This window comes from Vicia villosa, linkage group LG4, assembly GCF_029867415.1.
Source record: "Vicia villosa cultivar HV-30 ecotype Madison, WI linkage group LG4, Vvil1.0, whole genome shotgun sequence".
NCBI lineage: Eukaryota > Viridiplantae > Streptophyta > Magnoliopsida > Fabales > Fabaceae > Vicia > Vicia villosa.
Window position 1 is genome coordinate 4,812,887 of NC_081183.1, and position 12,127 is coordinate 4,825,013.

At 36.5% G+C, this 12,127-nt stretch overlaps 1 protein-coding gene and 1 long non-coding RNA gene across 4 annotated transcripts; both read left to right on the top strand.

The window, feature by feature from the left end:
- The first annotated feature begins 7,783 nt into the window (after positions 1-7,783).
- Positions 7,784-8,405, top strand: LOC131598730 (uncharacterized). Of its 2 annotated transcripts, none has more exons than XM_058871314.1 (2): positions 7,784-8,129; positions 8,265-8,405. In XM_058871314.1, the coding sequence occupies exons 1-2, from the start codon at positions 7,794-7,796 to the stop codon at positions 8,283-8,285; spliced, it is 357 nt and encodes a 118-aa protein (XP_058727297.1). In that variant the 5' UTR covers positions 7,784-7,793; the 3' UTR covers positions 8,286-8,405. The 2 variants fall into 2 exon arrangements, with proteins under 2 accessions (XP_058727297.1, XP_058727296.1); XM_058871313.1 differs by having other exon boundaries at positions 7,784-8,124.
- An 8-nt stretch (positions 8,406-8,413) lies between these two features.
- Positions 8,414-9,411, top strand: LOC131598731 (uncharacterized). Of its 2 annotated transcripts, XR_009282371.1 has the most exons (3): positions 8,414-8,527; positions 8,627-8,799; positions 9,130-9,411. It is a non-coding gene; the product is annotated as an uncharacterized LOC131598731 (long non-coding RNA). The 2 variants fall into 2 exon arrangements; XR_009282370.1 differs by having other exon boundaries at positions 8,420-8,799.
- Positions 9,412-12,127: the final 2,716 nt, after the last annotated feature.

The window sequence follows — 12,127 nt, forward strand, 5'->3', positions numbered from 1 at the left end:
ATCCTCTTGGATTTACCAACTTGATTATGAGAACAATCCTCTCACTAATCAAAGACTCTTGCTTCCAACAATCCTGGATAGCAAATCAATAATAACAAAATATATTTTTGAGTAGAAGTTTTGATACAATTAATCAATCACTTGATTGATCTTCCCTTTCAAGTAAACAAATCTTTTAATGTAACACAAGTGTTTATGAATGGTATGAAATGTTTCTTTGCAATATTAAAAGAAAATATATGCAAGAGGTTTCAATGAAATTTGAAGTATATGACACTTGGTGTTTATATGAAGATTTCTTGATGTATAAGATTTGTATGAATTTTTGAATGAAAGAGGTGATTTGATAAATCTGAAATTCTGTGTTTTATAGCCTCTAAAACACCCCTACAAAAGATCATAATCCATGGAAGGTTGCCAATACAAAGGGTGAAGAGGTATGACATAAAAGCTGTTGGAAAAAATATAATTTTTCAAACTGCGCACAGAGGAACCGGTTCCCAAAATATGGAACCCGGGTTCCCTAACCCAACGTTAAAAAGAAATTCAAAATTTGAACTGGGGAACCGGTTCCCAAAAACTGGAACTCGGTTCCTGACTCTTTTAGCGCAAATAAAAGTTGGCAGAAGTCTTGGGGAACCGGTTCCTCCAATTTGGAACCCGGTTCCTAAGAAAGAAAAACTCAAAATCCTTTATGGAAAGGTTTGAAATGATTCTAGGATGTATGTAAGATTTATAGATGATGTATATATGTTTGAAAACACTTGTTATGCATTAATAGACTTGCTTTGCCATAAATCTTAATACCTTAGATCAACCAAGCTTGAAACCATTGAGGAAATCTTGAATCTTGTTTCTTTTAAAAATACTTGATCCATTGCTTATTTGATCTTTTTGCTCATCCTTTATTGATGCATACTTATGATAGTTGTCTTCATCAAAACATAGTATTGTAGAAGCTTGCCTTCACATTCTCCCCCTTTTTGATGATGACAACCTTTGAAATATGAAGTGTAATGCTCTTATGTGAATGCTCCCCCTAAATTTGATAACTCCCCCTTGATCAAAGCTCTCCCTTGATTCTTGAGAAATATTATTTCTTTGTGGCTGCAAATGTTAGGTACAAGCAAGCATACACATATACACAAATATCTTCTCCCCCTTTGTCATTATCAAAAAGGATGGGAAAAAGATAAATTATTATAAAATATGAACACAAATAATTCTTTACCCATGAGTTTTACCTCATTGGTGACTTCATCAATGATCAAGCATTCTTTCTTAGTGAATTTGATCTTGAAACCTTTGTTACAAAGTTGACTTTTGCTAAAAAGATTTTGCTTTAGTTTTTCAACATAAAGTACATCTTCAATTGATATGAAAATTAGTGCTTCAACTTTGTCTTTACCAAGAATTCTTCCTTTAAGGTATTCCCCATATTTGAAATAACTCTTGGATTTTAGAACTAGATTTGAAAGTTAGTATATGTCTCCCATCAAAAGCTTAGAACCACCACTTGATAAAAACACCATAGATTTTAAGTGGTCCTCAAGCAAACCTACAAAACAAATTAAGTTTGATTTGGTACCCAATGTGCTTTGGGTCCATCATAGTTAGTTCCTTTCTTCACCCATACATAATGTCCACTAGGAACACTAAAGTTCCTTACATAACAAGCATTGGGTGTGTGACCAATAATACCACAATAAAAACAAGTAGGTTCAAAGTTATTTCTATATCTAGGAACATATGGTTTCTTTTTAGGAAACCTTTTAGGATGATGATGAACCTTTTGTACTTTATTCAATTTGTTGAATTGTTCACTTGTCTTCACAAAGATAGTTTTACTAGTACTTGATTTAGACTTTGCATATCCAAGACCACTTTTATCATTAGGGAATCTTTGTTGCCTAAGGACACCTTCCAACCCAATTTGTCCTTTTTCATACCTTTCAAGGACTCTCTTTAATTGAACAATTTCAAAAGAAAATGATTCACAATTCTTGCATGCAACACTATCTTCTTGAACACTAATCATTTTTTCTTTGTCATCTTTTTCTTCTATTATCTTAACCTTCTCTTCTAAAGATGATATTATTTTCTTTTGAGATGAGATAGTTTTATAGAGAATTTTGCACTCATTTAACAATTCATTTATAGCATCTTGAACATCATTATCAAAAAGAGAAAATTCATTACTAACCTCATTGTCTTCATCATCAGAATGGTGTGTTGCTACCAATGCAAGATTCACATGTTCTTCATCTGAAGATGAACTTATTTCATTGTCATCCCATGCTACATATGCTTTCTTTGATTTTTTATCTTTATTTTTCTTGAAGTATTTGTCCTTCTTTACAAGTTTAGGGCATTCACTTTTGACATGTCCTCTTTCTCCACATTCAAAGCATTTAATCTTCCTTGTTGGTACTTCATCTTTAATGATCTCCTTTTTCTTTTCTTTTCTTAGAAATTTTTCAAACTTTTTGATAAACTCATTATCTTCTTCACTAGTGGATTCATCCTCTTGATTGCTATCATGATGCTTGACTCTTGTCTTCAAGGCAATATCTTTTGAATCTTTCATTTGAATTTCATGCGTTTCAAGTCTTCCGAGTTCTGTTTCATATTCTTGAAGTTTACCGAACAAGGTTGCGGAAGTCATCTTTGATAGATTCTTTTTCTCGGATATCGCCGTTACTTTCGGTTGCCATTCTCTTGTTAAAGATCTGAGCACCTTTAAATTTAGTTCTTCGGTAGGGAGAGTCTTACCGAGTGCCTTCAAGTGATTTGTCAAATGAACGAATCGTTTTTGCAATTCGAGAATAGTTTCTCTGGGCTTCATTCTAAATAGTTCGTACTCTTGGCTTAAGGTATTCAATCTTGATCTTTTAACTTCAGCGGTACCTTCATGAGTTTCTACAAGAGTATCCCAAATTTCCTTTGATGTTGTACATGTTGATATTCGGAAGAATTCATCCATACTAAGAGCACCATGAAGAAGACTGATCGCCTTTTTGTCAGCAAGAACTTTCCTTCTATCATCATCGTTCCATGAAACTTTAAGCTTTGTTGATTCAACACCATCAACGATAGTTGTAGGAACAAAGGGACCATTTTGGACTGCTTCCCATACTTCTTCTCCTTTTGCTTCTAAATGAGCCTTCATTTGGATTTTCCAAAAGTCAAAGTATTCACCACAAAATAATGGAGGCTTGTTGTTACTACCACCATCTCTAAAAACTGGATTCTGATTTGCGGAAGCCATTCTGGATCTTTAGGAACAAGTTACCTATAACTTGCTCTGATGCCAATTGTAAGTTTAAGAGTGCGCCTAAGAGGGGGGGTGAATTAGGACTTTGAAAATTTATCCGGTTTTTAGAATACTTGTACTTATTTTTCTGGTTAAGTGTTTGAAGGTTTTTGAATGGTTCTTTTCTTTCCTTGATAATAGTGATGAAAGCGGTAAATTGCGGAAAAGTAAAGAACACAATGATGTATACTGGTTCCCCTCACAATCCGAGAGTACTCCAGTCCCCTTTCAAACACGAAAGAGATTTTACTATTGTTAGATCTTTGTACAAGCCTATACTAAGACTCCTCCTACAATCTTCTAACAAAACCACCAAGAACAATCCTCTTGGATTTCAATAAGTCCTTAAGAGAACACCCTCCCTAAGGATACCTCTTGTTTCCAAAACTATGGACAACAAGGTTACAACTACCAAGAACAATCCTCTTGGATTTACCAACTTGATTATGAGAACAATCCTCTCACTAATCAAAGACTCTTGCTTCCAACAATCCTGGATAGCAAATCAATAATAACAAAATATATTTTTGAGTAGAAGTTTTGATACAATTAATCAATCACTTGATTGATCTTCCCTTTCAAGTAAACAAATCTTTTAATGTAACACAAGTGTTTATGAATGGTATGAAATGTTTCTTTGCAATATTAAAAGAAAATATATGCAAGAGGTTTCAATGAAATTTGAAGTATATGACACTTGGTGTTTATATGAAGATTTCTTGATGTATAAGATTTGTATGAATTTTTGAATGAAAGAGGTGATTTGATAAATCTGAAATTCTGTGTTTTATAGCCTCTAAAACACCCCTACAAAAGATCATAATCCATGGAAGGTTGCCAATACAAAGGGTGAAGAGGTATGACATAAAAGCTGTTGGAAAAAATATAATTTTTCAAACTGCGCACAGAGGAACCGGTTCCCAAAATATGGAACCCGGGTTCCCTAACCCAACGTTAAAAAGAAATTCAAAATTTGAACTGGGGAACCGGTTCCCAAAAACTGGAACTCGGTTCCTGACTCTTTTAGCGCAAATAAAAGTTGGCAGAAGTCTTGGGGAACCGGTTCCTCCAATTTGGAACCCGGTTCCTAAGAAAGAAAAACTCAAAATCCTTTATGGAAAGGTTTGAAATGATTCTAGGATGTATGTAAGATTTATAGATGATGTATATATGTTTGAAAACACTTGTTATGCATTAATAGACTTGCTTTGCCATAAATCTTAATACCTTAGATCAACCAAGCTTGAAACCATTGAGGAAATCTTGAATCTTGTTTCTTTTAAAAATACTTGATCCATTGCTTATTTGATCTTTTTGCTCATCCTTTATTGATGCATACTTATGATAGTTGTCTTCATCAAAACATAGTATTGTAGAAGCTTGCCTTCACACTTTTAACCACATGCATTAAATGTAAAAGATTCCTTTCTATCCCTTAAGCTAAATCATCAAACTTTGAAGCAAGTTGCAAAGCTCTGAGTGCGGACTCTTTGGCCTATAAATAGTAGAGGTCCAAACCTCATTCAAAATCACACCAAAGTCTCACAAATTATAGGCTTTCTCTTTATTTCTTAGAATGCAAGTTTCTTAAGTTTCAAAGAGGTAAAATGCTCAACTCTAAACCTTTGAATTTCTGACCAAAGTGATGCTTCCCACAAACCACAAACATCATATGGGATGTGTTTGATCCACTCACACACTCCAAAAACACCTAAAACTCAAAATCACTACCTCACTTCCAAATATGCATAACCTAAGCCTTATCATGCCAAAATCAGTTCCAGGCCAATTCTGTCCAAGCTAAGCATCCAAACATCATCCATATACTTCATGTGAACTATTCCAATCATCATCCATGCCCAGAAACCTCAGAATCATTAAGCTCGATTCATACTTGACTCTACTGCAGATCGGGTTCCATGGAATGATCCAGATGCTTTCAATTCACTTCAAGCATCCAGACACCTTCCATAATCATCATTGAAGCTATCCAGATCATCACAAAGCATCTGTAACACCTCTATTGCAGAATTCGATTCTCACTTTTGTCGTTTTTGAAGGTAAGCTACTTGAACTTCAAACTCTATCATACATGCATCATAAATGAAAAACTGCCATACCATCTTGTTTCTGCATATGTATGGATCATTAACCCTCAATCAATTGCAACTTATCATGCACTCACACGATTTCATATTGAAACTCAGAATTAGGGTTCTTCGTGTTCATCAGAAAATTGATAGCCTTAGAGATAAAATAAATGCAATTAAATGATACCATCATGTTCCTGGTGAAAAATCGAGCAAGATAGGCTATTCACTTGATCCAAACAACTCAGTTTTCAGAATTTTCAAATTTGAATTGGGTTTGTGTTCTTGGCGCCTGATTTTGAAACTGAAATTAGAAATTGATTCAAAAATATAACTGATTCGTTGCAAATACTAAACAGACCACGCACGTGGTCCAGTTGGTCATGTTTTTGAGTGGTGAGCGTGAGGTTGTGGGTTCAAACCCTTGTGGAGACAAAACCAATTTTTTAGTCCCTATTGTCGCACGCTCGCGAAAATGAACAGAGTCGCCACCAATATATTTATCCCATGAGGGAAAGGAATATCAGAAAACCTAGAATAAGGATAAGAGAAGGTCTTGCGACCAGAGATCGGGTAAGAAGTCGGTTACGCAAGGGGAAGGTGTTAGCACCCCTCACGTCTGTGGTACTCCACAGGATCCACTTATGTTTGTTCTATTCTAAGGGTGTATACATCTAAAGCTTAATTACTAAGGGAATGCATGCAAATGAAAGAAGAGAAACACGGGGAAAATAAGGTTTATAAATAATTGTGCTCGCTTAGGCCCCGCGACCCAATGCCTACGTATCCTTTTCAGGAATCAGAGCGCCGTAGTTCGGCTCTTTAGTTTTTGTTTGTTTTTGTGTTTTTTAGTGAACGACGTTACATTCGCACTCCGCTGCTCGACCTCTGGAGTCTTAAGCTGGGAATGGAGCGGAAACAACGTGTCCGATTAATGAGAAAGAATGCCCTGAAGGCAAGAGAAAGAATGCCTCGGAGGCAAGAGAGAAAAGAGATTGGTTTGTGTCTTTTATGTGTGATTCCATGATGGACGAAAACCTACTACAAGGCATCGCATCACTTCCTCACTTTGATTAGCTCTAAGCCTTTATTAGATATTTTGAAATGTTTTTGGTTGGGTGTCTTTTAAGGGAAATTAATTTGTGACTTAGATCATACCAAAAAGAGTTTTGTTTTGCATATTTAGAGAAAGCACATCGAGGCCTACGCCACAATCGTTTCTCTAAATAACGGTTAAGAAATACATCGAGGTTTCACACCTCAATCATTTCTTCTCCGCTAAGTAAAGGAGATACAAAAAGAGTTCTTTTGTGAATATTTAGAGAATGCACATCGAGGCCTACACCACGATCGTTTCTCTAAACAACGGTTAAGAAATACATCGAGGCTTCACACCTCAATCATTTCTTCTCCGCTAAGTAGGAAAGAACATACATCGGGGCCTACGCCCCAATCATTTCTTTCTTACTATGAAATATAGTAACGGTATGATCTTCATCGATATTTATTAAGTATTTTAAAAGTTGAAAAGAAAAGAAGGACAACTAGCCTAAAATGAAAACTAGTCTAATGTTATGATTCTACCTAAATGTTAGGAGCAAAAAGCGACATGAGAATATAAGCATAAGCGGAGATCGAAATTACAAGTAAAAATACAAGTAAATAACGATACAAGAATTAGTGTAAAATGGCTAACATAAACACTTGAAAATATGGTACAAGACATGAAAGTGAACGATGCAACATAGTACAAAAAATCAAATTTAAAGGACTATTTATTTTTATTGATTTTTTTATGTGACAAAAAGACAAGAATTTAATCAAGCAAGTGAATTAAAAATACAAGCCTAAAACTATTATTTTTGTGATTATTTTACTATTTTTATATGTGACAAAAATTCTATCAAGGTCTCAAAATTAATAAGAGAGAATTAGTATTAATTATCAAAATGAAAATGGCAAAAAACTAATTAAAAACTAAATTCTAATAATAGATATAGGGGGGTGCAGCACTGAATATAGTGGTGTAATAGCAGTTAGGGCGCTGGCCCATTGAGGCAGGCCCAGGACATTATTTTTGTTTCAGATTGTTGGCCAAAAATGGATAGCACGGGCCAGTGGGGTGTAAATGGTAAAACGGCCCATGTGCGATTTTATTGTTTGATTTTCTTGTCAAAGAAGTTGTATGGGCTTCATAGGTGTGTGCTTAGCAATTACGACCCAGGGATTGTTTTTATCAGATTTTCATACAGAAAAAAATAAAATTTAAAAAAACAAATTAATAATGGAAATAATGGAAAAAGAGAAATTGGGGATTAGGGTTAGGCTTTGCGCCGTTTCAACTCTTTCTCTTAACTTCTCGTTCTCGTTTCTCCTTCGTGGAAACGGCGATGGCCTTCCCCTCCTCTCCGGCGAGCGTTATGAACGCCGCCGCAACTAACCCTTCTTCTACCTCGATCTCCGTCTCTAATCCCAACCTCATTCTTTCTAATTCGTCCCTCAATTCTCTGTATTTGATTCACAACAAAACCCTAAGAAGCCTAAGAAAGCGATTACAAGATGATGATGGACGCTACTGCTCAATTCATGGGGGAAACAATCAGAAGACCACAATCTACCGTATAGCATCAACAATGGCGCAAAAGAAGATGAATGATGGAAATAGCGATTCGAAGACTTACCTGAATGTGAGCCGAAGATGGTTGTTGAGGAAAACCAGAGGTGAGGTAATATTAAGCATCCATTATTCTTCAGTTCTTTGCTCTTCTTCTTCTTCTTCTCTTCTTCTATTTCTGAATTTTTGCTTTGAAACTCTGTTGATTGTTATTCTACGATTTGTTGTTGTGTTGATGTTATTGCAGTTAGAGATGAGGCGAAGATGATGATGCTGTTTGAAGGAATTTGTTGAAGATGAACGAATGGAGTTGGTGGATGGGAGCGTTTCTTTGGGAGATTGAAGGTGAAGAGTAAGAGTGACGCCGATGGTTGTGATGCTGAGATGAACGTTGGGTGAGGCTCGTTCTTGGAGAATTTGCAGTGATGTCGAGGCGATACGAAAGCGAAGTTGTGAGGAAGATTGAGGTTTGCGGACTTATGTATGGATTGACGATGATGAAATCTTCAGGTGTTGACCCTTTTCTTCTCCTTCTTCAATTTTCTTCTTCAATTCTGTTATGTGTGGATTTAGGATTTGGCTTGTGATAGTGATGATGGTGAGGTGCAGGTTTGGAGTTAATTCGATGAAGATGAAGGTTGAGGTTGCAGAGTTTGAAGATGGGTGAGTATGGAAGAGAGTGAAAGCGTGGAGTTTGTGATGTGGAACTGAGAGAATGAATGGAGTGAAAATGGTGGAGAGGCTCAAGAATGATTGAAGTCTCTGTTATATAGGGATGAAAGGTTGGTTCTCTTCTGAAGTTTCTGTTAATTCAGTTAGAATTCTGTTAGCTTTTCTATTGGCTATAACTGAATTAGTTAGGTTTTTAAGTTTGTTATGAGTTGGTTTAGGAATCTGTTAGGTGTTTTAGAAGTTAGTTACAAGGGAAGTTACAATTCTGTTATAACTGTTAGGATGAGTTAGCTTTCTGTTGGAAGGTTAGTTGGTGGTTTGAAACTGGTTAGAGGTGAGTTATGCAGTGTTTGTTAGTACTGGCTGAAACTGGTTTTTGATATGGATGTGGCTGCTGTTTGATATTGGTGTATATGACATTTTTCTGGTTTGATTTGCAGGTACAGGCTCAGTTTTGAAGATGGAATATGGGGCTGAAGTGAATTTATCATGCAGCGGGCTCGGTTCGACTTCAAGTGCAGGCTGCAGAGCATGAAGAAAAAGGAAGAGGAACTTGGGATTAGTTTTAGGTTTAGAAGTGAGCATATGATGTTTCTTTTTTCTTTCTGTTCCATGTTCCAAAAGTAGACAAACAGTAGGGTATTGGTATGGTTTGTAAATAATGGATTTCATTTGTAAATTTGAACTTGAATGAATATATTTGGAATAATGTTGGTTTTGAATGATGTGATATTGAGAATGGATGACGAATACATTTGTTGTTGAAATTGTGGTGATCTTTGAAAGAGCTTTGAATAAAGAATTCCAATTACTCTTACACTCCATATTAGCCCGCACGAATTTTCTCTCCAAACTCAACATGTTTACAACCCACTCTAATCAAGTTATTTGAACATACATTTAAATTCATGACATTGAATAATTCCAAACAAGGGATCCCTATGATCAAACTAAATTAGTCTTGCGCTAAAACTCTTATCTTCAACCATCAGATTTAATCCAGGTTAATTGCTCTCGGCCTTAAAATATCTTGCTTTGGTGAACACACGATGGGGATTCCTTGAAATAAATGATGGTGGAAGCATCAAGGAACACCTTGGCATGAAATCTCATGAGAATTTAGATGAAGAAGAGATTCATACTGCCCAAAAATTAAAGCTTTAATCTTATAATCCAACACCCGAAGTAACATTTACTGAATCATACTTGAATGAAGTAGAAACCCCAATCTCCAAGATCCTTGAACCCAAGACAACTTTATTGATTTAATGATGCATGAGTTATGACGACCTAAGATGTAAATGAATGAGAAACATAAGCCAATTAGAAATAAAATTAGGAGGGCAAATTTTGGGGTGCAACAGCTGCCCCTATTTAATCGCCTCAAACTTGAAGGCGAGATTGGCGCTAGCCTTTCGAGCAATCAAGGTAGAAGAAGATTAAATACCAAGTAAACCCGAAAATTTGCCTGATGAGAGATGTTATCCACTGGGGAAAAGATGGTGTCAACTCCACTTAGGTAGAATGTATCAATTCTGGATTGATCAAATTGACTCTGAGTCAAAAATGAAATACACATCAACTCTGGGTTGAAAAGGAAAGGTGGGTTGACTCTGGGTCGAAGAATAAAGGGAGGTCAACTCTGGGTTGGATAAGAGGTAAACATCAATTCTGGATTGAGAACGGAAAGTGAAATTAGTATTAATGGGACAAGATATAGGCATCAACTCTGGGTTGAGAAAGAAGGAAAGAAAATCAACTCTGGGTTGAAAACAAGAGATAGACATCAACTCTGGGTTGAGAGAAAGTAAATCAACTCTGGGTTAGAAATGAAATAAACGTCCACTCTGGGTTGAAAAAGAAACGTGGGTCGACTCTGGGTTGAAGGATGAAGGGAAATCAACTCTGGGTTGAGGACAATAGGTAGACATCAACTCTGGGTTGAGAGAAGGTAATTCAACTCTGGGTTGAAAGAGGAAAGATGATCAATTAGGAATAACCATCAACTCTGGGTTGAATGAGAGAGAGAAATCAATTCTGGATTGAATAAGGGATAACCATCAACTCTGGGTTGAGAGGGAAAGGAATCAATTCTGGATTGAATAAAGGGTAACCGTCAACTCTGGGTTGAGCGGGAAAAAGGATAAAGGATAACCATCAACTCTGGGTTGAGTGAAAAAAGATAAGGGTCAACTCTGGGTTGAATAGAAGACAACCGTCAACTCTGGGTGAGTGGGAAAGCAAGGATCAACTCTGGATTGAATAAAGGATAGCCGTCAACTCTGAGTGAGTGGGAAAGAGAGATAGTCAATTCTGGATTGAACAAATGATAACCGTCAACTCTGGGTTGAGTGGGAAAGAGATCCCTAACTCGGGGTTAAAAAAAAAAAAAAAAAAAAATGGAGGGAAAGTCAACTCTGGGTTGAACTCAAAAACATCAACTCTGGGTCGAAGAAAGATGAACAAGATTGACTTTAGGAGATGACACCACAATGGTAACTCTGAGTGATCCAGTGGACTATCAATGGAATGCTTGTAGGGACCTCATCTGATGAGTAACTTGGCTTATGCTTCATATGCAAATGTTTGATTTATTTGTGCACTTCTGGAGATGCAATGCTATGAATTCTATATGCAATGTACTGATTGATTGATCAGGGCTTCTGCTTCGATGTGGAATAGATTAGGTGGAGTTCTGAACTCTGCTTGATTCAAGATAGGGTGGATGCCCCTGATTTGTTGATGATTGGACCATGCGGGTGAAATGATAATGAGAATGCAATGATATGCATGATGATTGTATGAGTATGAATGGGATGATAGTTTCCAAGATGCCAGGAGTGGATGGAGTATGCCCTTGTGGAAAGTTGTTGCTTGAAGGATAGCACTTGTGAAGGCGAGGTGTTGACTTGACTCCTCAACACTTGTCTTGATATCTGACACTTGCTTGGGGATGAAAAGATGAATTGTCACTAGCTTGCCCCAGTTTGTAGGATCTCTTGAGATATGACTTTGAGAAAACTCGAATCACGGAGATTGCAATGGTCTGCCCCAGTGTCGATTATGGAATGAGTGCCCCAGATTGAAAGGAACTATTCCACCAGATAGATGCTTCTGATATTTGCTTTGTGGATGACCAAACTTTACCTTTGTAAGATTACTCGATGGAATTTCAATGTTGAACTTTCCTTGGTATCAAGTACTTGCTTTCTGATTAGAGACAATTCTGTTTTGGAAGAGATAATGAGAAATGCAATGCACATGTTACTCTCAAAGAAAAGTTTTTATTTGTCAATGTTATATTGATACTAACACAAATGACACAGCAACATAAGGAGTCAGTTTTGACATGATTTCACAGTTTGTATGCTTTCAGAACGAACCCTGCTTCAATTAGGACTTTTGAGGGTTGTAACGTGGCCGGGTTCACGGTTTGAG

Excerpts from the sequence above, each read along its gene's own strand:
- LOC131598730 (XM_058871313.1), top strand. The coding sequence starts at position 7,794 with ATGGCCTTCCCCTCCTCTCCGGCGAGCGTTATGAACGCCGCCGCAACT. Across the intron at positions 8,125-8,264 it reads GTTGTTGAGGAAAACCAGAG|TTAGAGATGAGGCGAAGATG; the intron begins GTGAGGTAATAT and ends ATGTTATTGCAG.